This window comes from Hesperophylax consimilis, chromosome 8, assembly GCF_061612785.1.
Source record: "Hesperophylax consimilis isolate HC1 chromosome 8, BYU_Hcon_1.0, whole genome shotgun sequence".
NCBI classification, from domain to species: domain Eukaryota; kingdom Metazoa; phylum Arthropoda; class Insecta; order Trichoptera; family Limnephilidae; genus Hesperophylax; species Hesperophylax consimilis.
Genome location: NC_142843.1, coordinates 3,613,928 through 3,634,173, shown reverse-complemented (window position 1 = coordinate 3,634,173; position 20,246 = coordinate 3,613,928). Strand labels below are relative to the sequence as shown.

Genomic DNA, 20,246 nt, shown 5'->3' with positions numbered 1-20,246 from the left:
AATTAGAAAAATGCATTATTCGTTTATTTTTATAGACCAATTTTGGAAAAGTAAAATAAATATATTTTTTGTGCAATTTTTTAGCATAACCAGTTGAGACCATAAATCAACTCCTGAGACGACCGGAGACTAAATCATAAATCAATTATCTAGACCAAACTATCTACTAAACCAAAACCACCCACAAGATAAAATTAATGTTTTTATAAGTTTTGGTTACATTTTTTAAATTATAAACTTGTCGAATTCCGCTTCCGCTGCAAAAAATATAAATAGCACTTGGTTTCAACTTAATAACTACAAGAAGTAACTATTTATGTAGTTGGAGACGGTAAAAGATGCATTAAAGTTCCATTTTTATCAATAAAGGTTAGGAAATACGCACAGATTATTAAAGTAACCAACACTTAACCGTAAAAACCTATTTTGACCTTGTTTATTTAACCCCCAACTTAAATACTTCTCTCCATCAGATATTTAAATTAAAATCATAAAATAAAGTGTTGTTTTAATGATGTTGACTCTACACATACTCTACAATATTTAACGCCGCCATTCAAAATTAAATATTATATATTTTCAGGCAATTTTTATAATCTGGCAATACTAAACTGACATATTATTTTTTTTGTGTGTACTGTGTATTTTATTTATCTTTATCAAAATACGTATTTGCTGGCTCGTTATACCAGTTTTCGCTCGTGCTTCTCTTTCGCGAATTATATTTCCGTATTCATATTCGAAGCCAGTAGTGTGCGGCATTCGTTGTTTTACACGTTCCAGACGTTAACAGTCCACTTGTCAAGTAAGTGTATTTTTAGCATTTTTGATTCGACTCATTTGATGCAAAGAACAATAGAAAAGAGCAAAAAATCCCTTATCAACATTCCATTTAATGAGTCACCTTGTCATTCGAAGGAATGTTAATGATGTCTGATGCCAAACGAAATTAAATGGGGATATGCCCAGGAATTACTATTTTTCATAATATTGCACAAAATTTAAAAAAATGCCTTTTCCTCAAAATTCCTTTTTTATTATAAAATATCCAACAATACAGTATCATACGCTTTATTGTTGTAACTTCATTTTTATTAGATTTACTTCTTTTTGGATTAGGCATCTTGGGGGAACCTCAACTCTTAAACTGGATAGCAAAAAAAAAAGAAAAGTTTTGTTTATATGAAATCCAAAGAAAAATAAATTCCAGAACATGATCGGTATTATAGGTAGGGATTGCAACCCGCTAAGTGGGATCCCGCAATCCTGCACTTTTACTGCACAATCTGCCAGATTTGCGGGATTTTATTACAAAGTAATAATTTTACGCTCTATGTGTAATAGAATTATGCAGCTGAAAATCTAATCTCATAATTGTAGAAACATCTTTCCGATTTATGTTGGATAAATTAAATAAGTAGTCTTCAGTTCTGAACATTGATTTAGCTACGGCACTTTGTGCAAGATTGGTGCAAACTGTTTTAACAGGTTTGTGAACCCGGCGGGATTCGAAAAACCCTGTGTGAATCCAGTGTGATCGAAAACTGTGCGGGATTTTAATCCTTAATTGTAGGTCCCTTATCCAACTATTTTGAATTGTAGGTCCCTTATCCAACTATTTTGTTTGATTCACTGCAGGATATTTTTTTCTTATGCCATGAGGTAATAAGCATGAGTATATTATTAATCGAGTTTTTCCTCAATCCTGCTTGCATTTACTTATTTTTCCTTGTGACTAATTTTATTAATGTCATATATAAAAAAATTAACCACGGAAACAAGCAGGATTCACTACAAACACCTTTTCATGAAGGCTTTTCTTTAGCTGCTAGTCTAGTGGTTTCTAATATTAAAAAATAATATATCTTGCATATTGATGTATCTAACTAATAATAGACATGATTATGAATTGAATTGAGTCATTTTCCACAAAGACCTGATAAGAACATTATGCCTACCGAGTCGAACTACTGAATTTGACATACAAATACTGGCGAATTATATTAGTTGTCAGATAATCGAGCTGCAGATTACTGAGAAAGTACTGTTAAATGTAGTAAGTGAAAATAAAAATATGATACGAAATCCAAAAGCGTAGAACCATTAATTTGTCATTTCAATTAATTTATTCATGAAAATGACATCAAAATTGAACAATAGTTTTTGGGGTACAAAATTTACAATAAGAAGAATGTCAAGTAAGAATGTCTCAACTTTGTAGACAAAGTATTGGGCAAATATTCCTGGAACAGGCTACCATTGATTGATCCCGTCACGATCTAAGAAGTGGAACTGGCATTGAAGATGTCAACCTCTATAGTGCTACTAGCTACATTTGCAGTCCAGTGAAATAATGACTACCTTGAGGCGCACTGCAGTGTGCAGCTAAGTTTTAGACGTACTTCGCCACTGTCAATGTAAATTCCAAAGTAAAAAAGTTGATAGTAGTTGATTGTAGAAGTGTGTCTATTATTTCAATTATAATTTTCAATATTATATTTGGCTTTGAGATATTTACAAAGATTAATATTATATTATATAGAGAACAATTTAAAGCAATAATAATAATAATAACAGTATTTGGCTAATTTATATAGCGCCGTTTTCGTAAAAAATCACCTGAAGGGCGCTGTACAAATATATTTCTTAAATAATTTATACTAGAACTACTGACTTAATTAAAATATGTAAAGCAATACATATAAAAATCACGTGTCACTATGTTCGTACACGCTAATCTCTGAAACCGCCCAACCGATTTCAATGAAATTTCGTGAATGTGTGTGGTTGGTTAGGTAGCTTGGAATATAGGTAGTTTTGGACCCAAAAAAAATTTTCAACGAATTTAATTTTTTTCTTCAGATTTCTCAACCAAAAATACATACAATCACATATTTTATCTTCCCTACATAGAAGGCGGTCTGTGGCAGGATAACGTTTTATATTATAAAATGCATTCCAAATGGTTGAGTTAAATTCTAACTGGTGTCTAATCTTAATATATAAAAATTCAGACTGCGTATGTTTGTACTCGCAAATCTCGAAAAGTGGTTGACCAATATCACTGAAAATTTCAAAGTTTGTTGTTATTAGTGCCAAGAGTGTTTAGAGATGTTTAAATGGTAGAAGTCGGGGACGCCCGAGGAATATTTAACGTAATATCTCTGCACCGTAATGAGATACGGACTCGAATTAAAATCGGTGTAATGTAGTTTTTTAACAGTAACATTGTGGTATACAGTAGTGCATGGTGGAAGAAGTCGGAGGTGTCCGAGAAAGACATTAGCAATAGCGAAGCATTGCGGGGCGATCTACCAGTATTGCATAGAGGACTATGTAAAGCAATGCATATATTATATAGAGAACAGGGTTAACTATATAATATTATATAGAAAATAATATACCCAATTATAATATAATATCCGGGTCACACGAGTAACAAATATGAATCACACAAAGAGAAATTGAAAGAAAAATATGCCCCAATTAATAGCAAAATAATGACCAAGCTTATAATCTATGAGAATTATTCAGTTGTAGCATCACAGATAGGTAGATACTCAAAACACAGCATGAAATGGATTTAGCCACGTTTGGTAGCCTTGAATAGCCAGGAACTTCCCAACCTTCCTGTCCCACAACCTCAATAATTTATGAGAATAATAAGTGGATTTAGCCATGTTTCGTGATCAGGTCTGAATAGCCAGGTACTTCCCAACCCTCCTCTCCCCGTTTTCTTCAGCCCCACAAAATACCCTGATTGGGGATACCATAGTTTCACTGGCTCCAAACAGTTGGGCTTCTTGTGCAGTGGCGGCTCGTACTCCTAAAAATGGGTTGTGCGCTCAAAACATTATATCAGTCTATACCCTACTCCAGATCGGACGAAATAGGCTTCTATATTCTACCTGCTGGAATTATCCATATACAAACTGTCAACTAAAGTGGTGCCATCTCGGCGTGACAAAAAAATGTATTCGGGTATTTCCGCTTCGCAAAAGAGTTCTGAGGAGTTCATGGGCGCCGCTCATGTTTCAGAGAAATTTAAAAACAATTGCCAACATCCACGCTCTATGTGTATAGATAAATTGATATTCCCAGTTGGCATTTCTCAGTGAGCGATATGGAGAGTGTTGTTTTAAAACATTTTGGTTAGTTTTCTGTGCATTTTAGCAACTGTCGCATGTCATTGGGTTTTTGTTTTTTTTTGGTTCTACCAAATTTTTTTTTTAATAAGTTTACAAAATGGAGTTTTCTTGTAAGCGTAAACAAGACACCTTTTCTAAATCAAAAAAATCAACCTGTAAAAAACATCATTTTTACTATAATACATCTATTTTTATTAATAGATTTATTATATCAATAGCCAAATTTCGATTGGATAGGACCGACATTTATTTCATATATCAACTGCTGTAATGTTATTCAATTCAGAGAAATGCGTATATGTCCACATGTGTATGCGTGATTGCCACCAAAAGTTAATAGAATGCATTCTTATCAACAACAAGTCTATCTACCGAGTTTCAGCTCATTCTGATGTCTGTAAGTGGGTTAATTACCACTTCCAAGATTCATTCATTAACGAAAGCAAAAGTGAATTTCATATAGATTTATTTAGAAATGGAAATTTTATGAAAGATCGATTTAGTTTCGAAGAGTTTGCCTTTGCAAAATACCTGTTTGCACTATATTCTGCCGTTTTCCCTAATTGGACACTTACCCGGTTTTTGGGGTGGCGGATTAGTAAGAGAGTACTGTAATTACATAAGTATTCTTAGTACTTGACTGCTATGTTATTAATGATAAGAATTAAATAAACTTCCACATAAATAAACATCCACCATGTAAACAAACCCCCAGCACACCACTGATAATATTGACAGTAATTATAGTATCACATTATTTTGTAATCCTATATATGGATATCAAAATATTCAGAAATGAACCAACACCTCTGTCGATCCATCAATGTTAGAGTCCGCACTTGTCAAAACATGATAATATCGTCGTTCCACATGAAACAAATTGTTCAAGAGAGAGAAAAATCGATCCACGATACCAAGTGGTATTGTGCTTGAAAGCGGTATTGCAAATTATCCAAAAAACGAACATTTTTAACAAATATTTGGCATTCTATGGAAGAAAATGATTACGAATCAAATGGCATTAAAATATCACATTTGTAAAAATTCACATTATTGCATTCCGAACGATGAAATTGTAGATTGTGTCTGGGCGGCCTAAGGAATTATGCTTTAACCTTTTCCACTCTGTAGGCCACACATTCTGGCCCATACGATTTCGGTATACAGCTCCGTCGGCCAGAGGGTCTGGCCCGGTGCAGGTATAAGTTTAATCACTAATTTCTATGTACCTAAGTACATTCTACGAACTATTATTTCCGATAAGTACAAAGAATGGACGCAAAATGTTGTCTAAACCAACATTTATTCATTTAAATTTACCGTTAATTAGATATATTCTTGGAAAAATAGATGCATTATTTTAACGTACTGAATGCTTGTTTTATTCCAATATTTTCGAAACAGTCAGTTGTTGTCCTGCGTTTACGACGGTTCTCCGAGATTACTCCCACTTTTTGTGACCATATTTTTTCGTATTGTGGAACTATTATATTTCTATATAATTTACGTAGTTAAAAATATATATTTATTTAACCGTCACGGAAAATAATGATAGTTTTACTGCGTAGTTATAATTAGGAATGTGATTGTATCGCTAGTATTGATGATGAGGACCTTTTTACATTTAATAATATTGATTGCAATGACAATGGTAATGTGATAATAAGTGATAGTGAAGAAGTGGGTAACAACCCAAGTGATACAGATAGTGGAAGTGACTTTATGCCGCCCAGAAGAAAGAGATGTGCTTATTTCAGTGAAGATAGCAATGAAGAGAATATTGAGATTCCGCAACAACCTTCTATACTGCTTCCTAGGGAAAACATTATAATGGTGGCGCAATCTCTTTTTTTGGGGCTTAGAAGTTTCGGTGGTAAATGCTTACATCTTGTACAAGGAAAAAAAGTTTAAAAACAATGAAAAGCCGATGAGTCATCTTCAATTTGTGGATAGGCTAATAATTCAACTGGTTGGAAAATATAGAGAAGGTGTAAAAACAAGGAAAGGAAGACATTCGGTAGATCCAGAACAGCAGTTTAATCACCTGAATCTACATGTAATACCTAATGCCTAATGCGCAGAAAAAGTACAGGGATTGCGTTGTTTGCGGTTCTAATAGAGGGGGAGGGCAAAGAAAATGAACAATGTATCACTGTAAAAATTGTGATAACAAACCGGCACTTCATGTGGGGGAATGCTTCGAGTGATGGTGATTTAGTAATAATATAATAAGTAAGAAAGATAAATTTATAATGACATTGGACCGAATCGTGAGTTTTTTATTGTGATAAATATACTTAAAATGTGACATTGTTATATTATGCATAGTTATTTATATATAAGTCTTAGATGTAAGTCACTAGTAATAATTGTAAAAATTTGTTGTAAGCCAGTAATATAAGTCGTAGATGTAAGTTACTAGTTATACCTAATTATAGTATGTACAAAACTCTAACTTGTAATCACCGTGTAGAATTTTTGCCAAATTTATTATCTATTTTATGTGTTGTGGGCTGGTCTATCTTTTGTTTCCTGAATGAGGGTCGGAATCTAAAATAATATAACCAATGCAAAATAAGAAACCGTGTACTAGCCATAAAACTTAAGCCAATCGGGTCCAGGTAGTCACCGGTCAACCCCTGTGCGGTACAGGACAATTAGAAAGGAATTTTTACAAGGACTTACATTGGATTCTTTATATATTATTCCCATACTTTACATAATTATCGCTACGCAATAAAAGAAATTATGTAAATAAAACATATTGAAATCAAACGTATTATCTTTTAGTTACTTAAGGTGTGATTTAACAACTATTTTATGCAAAATGTACCAAATGTACCAATGGTCACACGAATTACCAGATAGGGTGCCACGAAAATATTGAGAAAAATGGTCAGAGTGGAAAAGGTTAACGGGTTATTGTTAGAAGCACTACGGATCATAACCTTTCTTTGGGTAAGACTATATTTTGATGACGATTGCAGAATGGCTCTCTACCCGTCTCTGGAGGACATGAAGGTGGACCACATGGTGCAGGCTCAGGTCAGCCATCTGCAGGCCAGTCAGCAGCAGCAGTCCTACCAGTCAGCCCTGGTGCCCGGGGGCAACGCCTTGGGGGTAATGTACCCCGCCCTGTCCGACTACATGGGGCTGGAACTCTCGCAGGAAATGATTGCCCTCAACATGCCGGAGTATTCTCGAATGGTTCCTGTAAGTACATATTACTTACCACCCAACTAATCCTAAATACATTGGACAGGTAGAGAGAATGGAGAACCACAAAGACAAAATATGATAAATGCGCAATTTACGTTCCTCAGGATAATAATTTGTAATTTTCCATTATCTCGGTAAATGAAAAACAATTGGATCCAATTGTTTTGCAGAAATTCAAATGTAACATTGTCATAGGTGCGCTTCAGCTTTCTAATTGTAACAAGCTGACAAGATTAACATCATGATAATTGTCCTCTTCTGCTGATCATAATGTGTTTGAAAACTGAAGCCGACTTAGAATCAGCATTTAATGGAAACCTTTCAACTACCTTACAAAAGGCAAAATGGCGCTGAATGACCATTTGATGACTTTGTCACACATGGATTTCTGCAAAACAACTGGGCCTTAGTTTCATTTGTGTGCTTGGTTTGAGGAATTCAGTTAATTCCCGCTTAGATTTATGAAATGGAAAGTATCAATTAACCTTGAATAATATTATTTCTTGAGTAAAAATAGTAAAGTAACTGTGCATCCGGTTTATAGGCTTTATATTAATCCACACATTACTGTTATTTTTTAATCCTAATTATACCTACCTTTTATTAGTCAGATATTGTGTGTTTTTGTAAATATTTAATTATAGATCGCTGGCCACGCTTAATGTGATATATTTTTTTAAATAAAATCTTTTGACTCACCTTAATTACAACAAAAGGCAACTATCTGCATTTGGGAAATTTTTAATTTTATCATTCTAATTTTTAATTACTTAGCAACCATTTCTAATAACTTCTGCATTTCTGCGGAACTCTGGCAATAAAATAAAATAAAATTATGGCATTTAGGCAAGTTTTTTTTAACAATTTTTCAAATAATTTTGTATGTAAATAAGCCTAACCTAACCTACCCTTACCTAACCTCACCTACCCTTACCTCACCTACCCTTACCTAACCCAACCAAACCTAACCTATACTAACCTAACCTAACATCATACCCTTTAAAAAAATATATATTTAAAAAAAACATGCCTAAATTCCTATATTTTATTTTGTTTTCAGTTCTGCCAAAACAGTACCTACCTAATTTGCAAAGAGTAAATGGTAATAACGTTTCTTCTAGCCACTAGTATAGTATCAGGAATAGCAACATAAGAAGATGTCAACAAAGGAAATTATTTTAAATGGCTGTCATCTCGAAAGCGAATATTAATTTTAAGTAATAAAAAATTAGAATGCTAAAATAAAAAATTTTCCAAATGCAGATAGATTCCTTTTATAGTATAATTACTTACTAATAATAATAATAATAATTGGATAATTTGTAGAGCGCCGTTTTTGTGAAAAATCACCTCAAGGGCGCTGTACAATTTATTTCCTAGGATCTACATTTGTTATTTAGAAATGATACCAAAACATACTTACCTGGCAAGTCACTTCCAACAAACACACTTATATTAAAAAGTTTATGCTTATAAAAGATAGAACTGCACGCAGAGGAAAATACATCAAAAAAAACACTGGTCGTCGCATGATCTTAAGTCTGCTATAGTTTTTATTTTAATTTAAATGTATTTTAACTGTCTTAAAAGCCTACAAATTGTTAGTTGTTATCATTTTTATTTATTTATTTTTAATTATTATTTTTATTTATTTTATTTTATTTTTAGTATTTTTTACATTTTGTTAATTTAAATTTAAATTGCCGTCAACTGTGAAAGTGGAGGTTTCTGAAATTATGGATACGACTGTCTGAAAAGGTGCGTTTTAAGTTTAGACCTAAATTCTGTCGAGTCTGCGATCATTCTCAAATCATGTGGCAGTCCATTCCAGGCTTTAGGTCCTGACACGGCAAAAGCACGCTCACCGAACTTAGTATCTGGTGTGCGCTTTGGTTCCTTCAACCTTCCGATAGCTGATGACGTTGCTGACCTAAGGGTTGACTGTCGGGAGTTGGAATCTTCTGGAATACACAATTCTGATAAATAAGCCGGAGCCATTCCGTTAAGTGACTTAAATACCATCCAGCATACCTTGAACTGGATTCTTTCAGGACATTTGAGCCAGTGCAGATTTTTGAGATGCTCTGAAATGTGGGAGTATTTAGATACTCCGGTGATAAGCCTTGCCGCGGCGTTGAAAACGGATTGTAATTTGTTGATTTGACATTTAGGGAGACTTGCATATATTCCGTTGCAATAATCTAGACGTGAAACAACATAGGAATTGACTAGCAATTTAGTCGCCTCTGTTGGCAGGTTTCTCCGCACTGCTTTAATTTGCCTTAATTGAAAGAACCCCGTGCTTACAGTTCTGTTCACCTGAGTTTTAAGGGAAAAATTAGCATCCAGATTGACACCCAGTAATTTGATGCACGTTTTTGGAGTGATGTCACTTCCAGAAATGGTTATTGGGGAGTTTTCAATGTTATGCTGACGTCTGCTTGTAGCAGTCCACAGAAACTCAGTCTTTGTGGGATTCAGTTTCAATCTATTTGAGGTCATCCAGCGAGTAATTGCTTCTATACACTCAGTTATACGAATTTTTAGACTGTTTATTTCTTCTGGTAAGCAGTAAAAGTAAACTTGCTGGTCATCAGCGTAACAGTGAGATAGAAGGCCGAATGATTCTATTATTTTAGCGACATCATTTGTGAAGAGGATGAAGAGTAGTGGACCCAGAACGGACCCTTGGGGTACTCCAGATGAAAGGGTTGCATAATTTGATTGGTTTTTTCCTACTTTTACGGCTTGTAAACGGTTGGCCAGGTACGATGTCAGCCAGGTCTTAACATCGCAGTTTAAACCAAATGATTCATCTAATCGTTTAATAAGAAAGTCATGGTCAATCGTGTCAAATGCAGCACTCATGTCCAAGACTGAAAGAAGTGCCAGTTTACCCGACTCAATGGCAGTAGTTATGTCCGACAAAACACGTAGTAACCCGGTTTCTGTGGAGTGGAACCGTCTGTATGCAGATTGGTATTTAGTTAATAATTCATTTGAATTTAAGTGACATATGACCTGTGAGGCAGCGATTTTTTCTAATATTTTTGATATAAAAGGCAGATTTGAAACAGGTCGGTAATTTGAAAGATCTTCAGCGTCCAGTTGTGGTTTTTTTAATAATGGAGTTACGATAGCTGATTTAAGGGATTTTGGAAAGTCACCCGTGCTAAGTGACTTATTGAAAAGATGAACTAAAAAGGGAGCAATTTCATTGCAACACTTTTTCAGTAGCCACGTTGGAATAGGGTCGAGCGAACACTGCTTGTTCGGTGAAGTAAGAATTAATTTCCTTACTTCTTCTAGGGATGTAGGTTTGAAGGCAGAAAGGTTTTCTCTATTGCATTTAGTAAAATACGGTGGTGGAGCGTAGGTTGTTAGGGCTCGTATTGACTCAATTTTGTCAAGAAAAAACTTGGAGAAGATTTCCGGAGCTATGTCGATTGTATTTGGTGCATGGACATCAGCAATGACTGTCTTAACCGAGTTCCAAAGACTACGTGGATTTTGACGCTCTGAAGTGATCCTATTTGTCCAATATTCAGACCTTTTTGAACGGATTAAGATCGTGTACTCTTTTTGAGCCTGTATCCAATCGTTCCGTGATGTAACCCCCGAGTGTCTGTAGGACCTCTCCAATTTACGCATCAATCTCTTCTGGCTCCGACATTCTTCGTCAAACCAGGCATCAGATTTTCGTAGACGCCGAGTTTTTGTAGAAATTGGAGCATATGTATTTAAAAGGGTTGAAAGGATGGTGTTATAATCTGCTGCTAGTTTGGTTGGCGACTCTGTTTCCCATGCGCTATGTGTACAGAGCGGAGAAGCTTTTAGTTCTGACAGGAAGTCGTCAAAGTTAAAACCGCGCCATGCTCTTGATGTGATAGTAACGTAAGGAATTTTCGGTGGGTTAAAATCGATTTCTGCGCGAATAAGTCGATGGTCTGATAGTCCTACATCCACACTATCCGCTACCAGAAACGGACCGCTTGACTTTGAGATAAAAATGTCCAAAGTTCCGCCAGCATCGTGAGTTGGGGAATTAACCCATTGACGGCATCCGAAGCAGTCTAATAAATCAGTGAATTTAAGAGTATTTGGTGATTCTAGACGCTCTAAGTGAATGTTAATGTCACCTGTTATGAAAATATTATCGGAAAGTCCCACAACCCGCTCGAGAAAACACGAAAATTCATTAAAAAAGTCCAAAGTGATTTGTTTTGAACCAGGCCGGTATAGGGTAAATAAAATGAATGATGCTCCTGCAGACGAAACTCGGCATCCCAAGTGCTCAAAGGTTCGGTATGCACCAATTGACACCCTTGTTAAACGCAAGCCCTGGCGACCTAAAATCACGATACCCCCGTGATTTACGCTAGCGATGTTGTCATCCCGAGAAATTGTTGCTTTAGGTTTAATTGTTACCTTAATAGGTTAATCAAAAAGTTTTATTAAAAAACGTTGCATTGGAATACGCGTGTGTTTTTGATTTCATAATGATGAATATTTTTATTTAAACGGAAATTGAAAAATTATCTCAAACCATAGACATATGAATATTAGTAGACCTGCCCTAAGTGATTAAAAGCGTATTATTCCCCACTCCCCATACCGGTTCCATTGGAGCCGGCTGTGCTCGCGTATGGCCTCAAGTGAATTTAGAAAAGTGACGTCATCATTCTTGTGCGAACTATGGTCGAGGCATCATCGGTTAATTTTACGAAATAACACGGCAAAATGGTGACTTGTACTATGAAAACTTGTAAAAATAGATGTGAAAAAGAGAATAAACCCAATTGTCGTATTACATTCCTTATATAAGCATTATTTTACTTTATTTTAAGCATATTCACATCGTATAATATGGATCAGTTGTAGAAACATAAATACTATCACATCGAGACACGTCTGGACGTGAAACACAAAGCTGGTTGGTTGCTGGGAAGTAAATTATGAACATTTATAAAAGTGTCTTAACTAAATACATAAATGAAATATTCGACTCTGAAAATAGAAGAAATTTATTTTTCCGAATTTGGACTTCGCAAATTTGTTCATAACGTGGCGAGTAATTTGCGCTCCCATGTAAAAATGTCTATTCATTCAATAGCAGATTTTACTTTTAAGAACTAAATGGTGATATTATAAGGCGAGATGCCTATATACTATCAGATTGATTTATTGACGAATCACAGTCAGCTTTACCCTCTTCGTTCTTCAACAGTTGATTTTACCCCTCATCCTTAATTTCAAGTCTATTAATATTCATATGTCTGTGTCTCAAACCAACAATATTTTCTTCTCTTTTGCAATCTTGCGGGAGATATATACCTATATTATATAGATGTAACCTGTGACAGGTAAATACTTTTTTTTTTAACAGCGCCATCTGTTGGACGTAAAGGCAACACACGCTATTGTTTATATCTGTACAAACAGACTGAGCCACAGCAACGCTTGGCGGGGTACAGCTAGTATCAAAATAATAATTTTTGTTTACCATTTCAATGTTAGCAATGTGTAAGCAAATAATAGTCATTGATATGATATATTACAGATAAACAAATAAAATCTTAAAGCAGTGCCAGAATAATGAAATGTATGTGTATGATCTAATATTGAGCCAAGAATTATGACTTTAACGACTGAATTCTCAAAGAACATAATTACAACGGTCGCACACAAGTCATAATGTCAAAATTTCGTAAATGATTCAATAGCGCCAATCCGGTTTAAATTTATAATTTTTTCTTTCAGGCGACAAATAACGGCAGACCAAATGTGCTGGGAAACATGGTGGCCCCCTTGTCAGGGCAGTCTGTAGCCCTCCAGAAGTCGTTTGTGACGCAAGGCATCCGCCAAATAGTGCTCTGCAAAGACGACAAGGGCAAGATAGGACTGAGGCTCCGAGCCGTCAGCAATGGGCTGTTTGTCTGCCTGGTCATGAAGGGGAGCGTGGCGGCCATGGCTGGACTGCGCTTCGGAGACCAGGTGCTGGAGATTAACAACAAGGCCGCCGCTGGGATGTCTATGGATGAGGCACACAAGATATTGAAGAATGCTCCCGTTAATGGAATCAGTCTTTCCATCAGGGACAGGTAACTTTAAACTCGTCTCATTGTTCTTTTCAGATCGGGATTCCCATAACTTCATATAACTTTGACCACAGAGACAACAATGAATTGATTATAAAGAAATATGTAATACGCAATATGTTTGAGGAACGAACAAGGGTTGGGATAGCCGTAATTTAAAGGGCTATTCCACACAGATAAAGCATGGATGAAGCCTATGGCTTATGACAGGCGAATGCGAAAACACAATTCGTAAGGTTAATTCACAATCAACTTACCGGGTGGCGAATGAAATCTGCATCTCGAGAATCATCTGTCAGCACTGGAACGGTGATCGTGGTGCGGTAGCACTCGTTATTTTTAATTGGATTGCGATAAAATATGTATTAAGCGATTATTCTGATAAAAACCGGCGATAGTATACACATTGGTTTTGACAGGACGAAAGTTTTTTGTGCGATTGTGTGGCTCACGGCACTCCGTCGTTATAGCTGACGTGTGTGAATTTAAACTACACAGTTCAAATTCTGACCATACTATTGGTTAGCACACGGCACGTAAAAAGCAAACGGCGTGACGGAACACAATACGCACTTGATTAAAAATGTGTTAGGCTTTTTGTATGTGAAAAATTGAAACCGAGTTGAGACAAAAAATGATGAAGACAGTTGTTTTAAATAATAAAATAGGCTATTATTTGTGTATAGTAGGACAACCAAAGGACGTAATATATTGTCATTTAAAGTTTCCACTGCAATGTAACATTGAGAGTAATAAATAAACATCAATATAAAGAGATTTCAAAGAGGACAGTTTCGAATTTATTTACTGTGCATAGTACCAACTAGTTTGTAACATGCCCGCAGTCCCTTCTTACCCCGCAAATGCCCAAAGATACTGGCTGAGCAGCAATATTTGAATTTAGAATAAATTATTTTCACCTAGCATCAGAACTCAAATACTTCAAGAATTAAACTGTTTAAATTTTATTGTCCATATTTAATATGTAATGTATTTTTTTTTTTAAATATTGTTTATTGGGTTAACTGTAAAAATAGGATATACCTATAAGCTATAATAAACCTTTGACAAAGATTTTACTAATTTTTTGAAGTCGGGATTTATTTCGGTGCAAAATTCTGGGACTAACTACCATTTTGTATATTTTTCATTGCCCAGAATACTAATGGAGGGAAATAATTATACTGACTCAGTGGACATCTTAAATTTATCACTTAACAAATACAAAAGATCTTTACGAGGTAGTTTAGTTATCTATATAAATAAAAATGTAAATGTTCGTTTGTTCAAAATCTTAAATCTCGTATCTTAAAGTTCTTTTGAATATGCGTGTGTTTTTAAATATTTATATTATATAGATGTCACCTGTGGCAAGAACATGCTTTAAAAATAAAAATAAAGCGCCATCTCTTGGACGTAAAAGTAACATGCACTATTGTTTCTCTATCACAGACAGACTGAGCTGCAGCAATGTGTGGTGGGGTACAGCTAGTGAATAATAAATACTGTATTATTTTTACTATTCTTATGTAAAAGCCCCTAAAAAGGGTGTTAATTCAATAAATTTGAATCAAGTCAAGAAGTCAGTTTTAGTATTACGTAATGTTTTATTTGCTAAAGAAATCATCAATCATTTCAGTTAAAAGCAAAAATTCACATATTAATATAATACATATTTTCCAGACCATTTGAACGCACGCTGACCCTCCACAAGGATTCCGTGGGTCACATCGGCTTCCACTTCAAGGACGGAGAGATAACCGGGTTGGTGAAGGACTCCTCGGCCGCCAGGAACGGACTGCTCATCGACCACCAGCTGGTGGAGGTCAATGGGCAGAACGTGGTCGGACTGAAAGACAAGGAGATTGCAAAGATCATCGGGGACGGCGATGTCATTGTGACCGTAACCGTTATCCCGTCTCCCATCTACAAGCACATGATCAAAAAGTAAGTTTTATTTTTGTAACTGATCGGTTTTTAATATATACTCTTAGTATCGCCCTGGTAAAAGACCACCATTCTGAATCCAAACGTTGCTTGAATTGACCAGGCGTGTTTAAATGTTGAAATTTGTGGCAGGCCGACAAGCGTGTGATGTCACAGTACATACAAATGATTTGCGTGGCAGTAATGCAGCACTGCCTTTTGAATTATGAATTGTATTAAATCGTGACATCACACGAGACACGATTGTACATGTTTACTCAAGTTCATTTTGAAAGCTCATAACTTCGTCATTTTTAGAGATATCGAAATACTATTTTACTATCGTTATTAACTCTTTAAATATAATGGCTTTATCATAAAAATAAAAATAAATAGAAAAAAAACCTCATTTAGAATAACTTTTTTAGTAACAAAAAAGAAATTAGCGACTTTTTGATAATGTATTTAAATGCAAATACCAACCAAGAATTCACTGCCGGGGACCTGTGGGGCTCAACTCCACCCCCAATTTGGTGTACAAGGTCTTAATTAATAATTTGAAAATTTTATTGATTTCATTCCACCATTTTTAAGTATGCAAAATTTACAGGATGAAGTGCATGCATAAAATTATTTAATTTCAAGGCCGACACAGCCATTGTAATAAACTAGGTTAGGTGGGCATTGTTTGTCATGCGTAAAATTGTTCATTTTCACAGACAGGTGTCATTGTTGCATAAAAAAAGTTAGATGGGCATTGTTTGTCATTATACATACATTTTTTTTACTATATCCACAGACACAATAATTGTATCATTATACTAGCTCAGACCCATGATAAAACATGGGATATTCTGAATTCTAAACTAATCAGTTCCAATTTCGAAAATGACACGGTAAGAATAATTTTTTATTATATTATAGGAAAGGTACTTTATTGCTTGTCTCAGTTCCACACGCAATAAGTTCCAATTTTGAAAATGACACTTAAATTCAAAGCAAATTTGAATTCATTGAATCAGAGTTACACAGGATGCACAGACTACCGAAATTGGTATTTTTTGATTAGTTTTGTTGCCATAAAAAGTCCCATGAGCTGCTGTATAAGTTCTAGCACATTGTCCTGGCTTGGTAATCATGCAATATTGAATAATTGCATTGCAATAGTTCAGAAGCTCTTATAATTTATTAGATAAGAAATACATATATACTTATCTGTGTGTTCTTTTTAGTTTAATTTAATTCATTTCATGGATTTCCGTTAGTGTAAAATAAATATAAGAAAATTCAAAAATGAAGTTTTTACAAATCGCAATCCATTGTCGATATTTACGAGAGAAAGATTGGCCTAAACCCTTTGACCTCTATAGGTATATTACATTACGTGATTAATGATGCGATTATTCCAAAACAAATCAGTGGTCAATGGGTTAAATGATAACACTCACCAAAACAACAATAGATGTTGAGTGGTGGGTGCTTATCATAAATTCAGAAATGTTGGATTTAATTACATTATCTTATTTATCTTCACATGGAAAGGCACACACAATTAAAATATCTGTAAGATAATGTGACTGTTTATTTTTGAAATAATTGTTTTATGACTGTATGATCCGCCTTTTTGAGTTTGTAGCTGATATAAATCAGTGATTCCCCGATCTCAAGGTTAGGGGAAGCATTAGACTGCTCCAATTGGACAAAAGATGTGATAAACATATTATAAAATGTCATAGGATTACCCAATTTTCGTCACAAGTTGATGAATCAAATCTTACAGGAAATTAATCCTTACTTTTAGCTTACAGTTTTCATTATCTTTATAAATATGCCTCACGTTACCTGTGCTACTTTGGGTAGCTTGCGTAATTGCCTGGGGTGGGCTGAAAAAAGGTTAATCTGATGTGAATGACACAACATTAGGTGTATGCAATACATACACATTTGATAAGATCCGTCTGGTTTTTGTGTTAAAAATTATGACTAATGAGAATGTATGACCACATATTATTATAGTAAAGTTAGTGAATTCCGCTGCATGCAAAGGCTCTTTAAAAAAAACAACACTTGATTTTAACTTAAAATTTAGAGATTTAGGGTTTAGTTTGGGTTATTTTAATAATTTATGCTTATTTCGTAACCTTCAAACTTAACTTTGAGTGAGATAAAATGGAACTTTAATGCATCTTTTACCATCCCCCATCACATGGTTATTTCTTGTAGTAATTAAGTTGAAACCAAGTGCTATTTATATATTTTTTGAATATACATGCAGCGGAATTCGACAAGTTTATCCAATTGACAATCGAGACTTCCCATTGACGTGGGGAAAGATTGATGCAATTCAATTGGAGCAGTCCGCTCCGACTGGGCGCCGACTTGCCAAGGTGCTGATAATACCTAACACAGCGCCCTTAAGGTTATTACTAGCGCCAGGCGCCGTTTGGCTCATGGCCAGTCTTGATGATGATGTGATGTGTATAAGCGTTCAGCGGAATTCAACATGGTTATTATTATTATGCGCAAGTTTGACAAAGTTTATTATCAAATATCATGAGTAATTTGCATTCCGGTAGACTATTAACTTACAGACCTAAAAACAGCAATTAGATAATCAGAATTGCATTTGCATATTGATAATGTATGATGGTTCGTCGAATGCGTGTTCACAATGCACTGTTTGCTAAAGGAACTGTAATTATTATGGCTTTATTAAATGGTTAAAGGCAGATCATTTTTCTTTCAATAATTTCCACATAGTGCAGCAGTAAATAATATAATAGATTGATCTTTAATGATAAGATTTTACAAAGGATTAATTACACACATAATTTTTTTTCCGTTTCATTGACAGTTCTCTCTTGTTTATTTTACCAATATATATAAACCGATTCGAAAATAGAACATGAGCAGATTTTAAATTATTCATTGCTGTATAGGAACTTCTTCTCAAAGTAAAATAACCTACCTACATTAAGTTCATATCATTTTTGTTTTGTTTTGCAGAATGTCAACAAATTTACTGAAGAACTCCATGGACCATACCCCCGCCGTATAGGGGATCCCGCTACCTCTTCTGTTTTGTGATGATGATTTTTTGAAGGAGAGATGTAAATCGATTTTCTTACCATTTCTACCCCCTTCTGATCAAAATTTTATGCCATTTGTCATTTTTAATATCTGCACAACTTTTTACATTTAATAATTCAAACAATACTTTTTAAAATTATTTTGTAAACAGAACAAATCTTTATTTTGTATTGCACAATTACATATTATTACATTATTTTCCAACTTGTCCCTTTCACATTATTTTAGATTTTTATACATAATTATCAATTTGACCAATATCTTTTTTTTTTGGATTTTAAGAGAGTACCCACTACGCAAATCCACAATTTGAGATTATATTACTGAATATTAACATAAAAATAAGTATTCAAAAGTTATTATACATATTTTATTTTAAGTGCATATATAATTATATTATGTAATCCTCACTGTCAATACAAGTATTTATTTTAGGTGCCTATTCCTTATATGATGTAATTGGGGTGCTGTAAAATGGCCAATGTCCTATCTTTTGGTGACACAAATATTAAAAAGAATTAATCTTTTTTTTGGGGGGAAGTGTAGAGTTTTTGGGTTACATAACTCGTGAATTTATATAAAAAAAAGCTACTAATATAATTTGTTGTTGACTGATTTTGTAAAGTAGAGTGCCATTTTACCATTGTTAAAAAAATTGTGATTTTTATTTTCTTTTTTCTACACTAACAACACAACATTAATTTGAAAGAATAAAGTCTGCCCTAGTGATAAACAGTGAAGCATTTTGTATTTTTGCCAAAGACAATTTATTGCCTTTATTATTTTTACATAATACGTATAAACTTCTGGTTATCAATTCACATACTAATCAATGCATATAACTTTTCATTGCCAATGGTATTTGATACTTCAAGTGTTTCAGTAATATTAAAATTAACAACTAATTTTTAGTAATATGTAAAAGAGTGTTTCATATTTGTTTATTTTTAAAAAAATATTCACCAAACCATAGATAAAAGTAAATGAAGAATGTTGCCAGCGCTAAAATTAAAAAAAAAATTACAACAGCCAGGATGAAAAATATAAATATATTATTCCATCAGCAGCACAAAGTACTGAACTTTTTATGACATTAACTTTTAGAAATTTACTGTTAATCTTGAAATTCCTCTAAAGCATTTATTATATTTAAATAATATTTGATCGCTACTAGTTATTTTTAGATGCATCCATTCTTAGGGAATCAATTCCAAGTAATTTTTGTATTCAGAAAAAAATATTATGACAGGGATTTAAGAAGTAATTTATGGCCATTAATTGAATTTTTAATAGTTTATTGTTATGAAAACATTCCAATCTGTTAATAATGTATACACTGTTGAGGCAACATTACAAATATATTATACTTGAATGTTTTTGTCTTACATACATGATATGTGTACCACACACTCGTAAGTATAGCCTTATATGTAATATTGTAATTATTGTAGGAATCAAATGGATTTTTCCAGTTATGTTTTTTAGTTTAGAAAAAAATTCTAATCCCAAATTAATAAAAAATATTGATTTGTGTGGTTTTTCTGGTCATTCTATCGATTCATAAATGTGTAACTGTGAACCTTTATTAAGAATAATAAATATATTTTATTGGAAATACATAGTTATGTTTTATTTCTGCTGTTCTTCGAAAAACAATCTTCTTCAAATGGGGAAAATTAAAAATTATTATTACATATTATTTATTGTTATAAATCATAATTTTGAAATATGTAAGCAGTCTGGAAAAACAATTTGTGCAAAAATT

The 20,246-nt window shown here is 34.0% G+C and overlaps 1 protein-coding gene across 1 annotated transcript; it reads left to right on the top strand.

Annotated features, from left to right (window-relative positions):
* Positions 1-605: 605 nt before the first annotated feature.
* Positions 606-20,201, top strand: LOC149421415 (syntenin-1-like). The gene is made up of 5 exons (XM_089634755.1): positions 606-805; positions 7,136-7,361; positions 13,128-13,468; positions 15,149-15,412; positions 18,398-20,201. The coding sequence occupies exons 2-5, from the start codon at positions 7,137-7,139 to the stop codon at positions 18,447-18,449; spliced, it is 882 nt and encodes a 293-aa protein (XP_089490881.1). The 5' UTR covers positions 606-805; position 7,136; the 3' UTR covers positions 18,450-20,201.
* Positions 20,202-20,246: the final 45 nt, after the last annotated feature.

Bases quoted from the DNA above. Each gene is read 5' to 3' on its own strand.
- LOC149421415 (XM_089634755.1), top strand. From the start codon at position 7,137: ATGGCTCTCTACCCGTCTCTGGAGGACATGAAGGTGGACCACATGGTG. The intron at 13,469-15,148 runs GTAACTTTAAAC...CATATTTTCCAG, and splicing joins AGTCTTTCCATCAGGGACAG to ACCATTTGAACGCACGCTGA. The intron at 15,413-18,397 runs GTAAGTTTTATT...TTTGTTTTGCAG, and splicing joins TACAAGCACATGATCAAAAA to AATGTCAACAAATTTACTGA.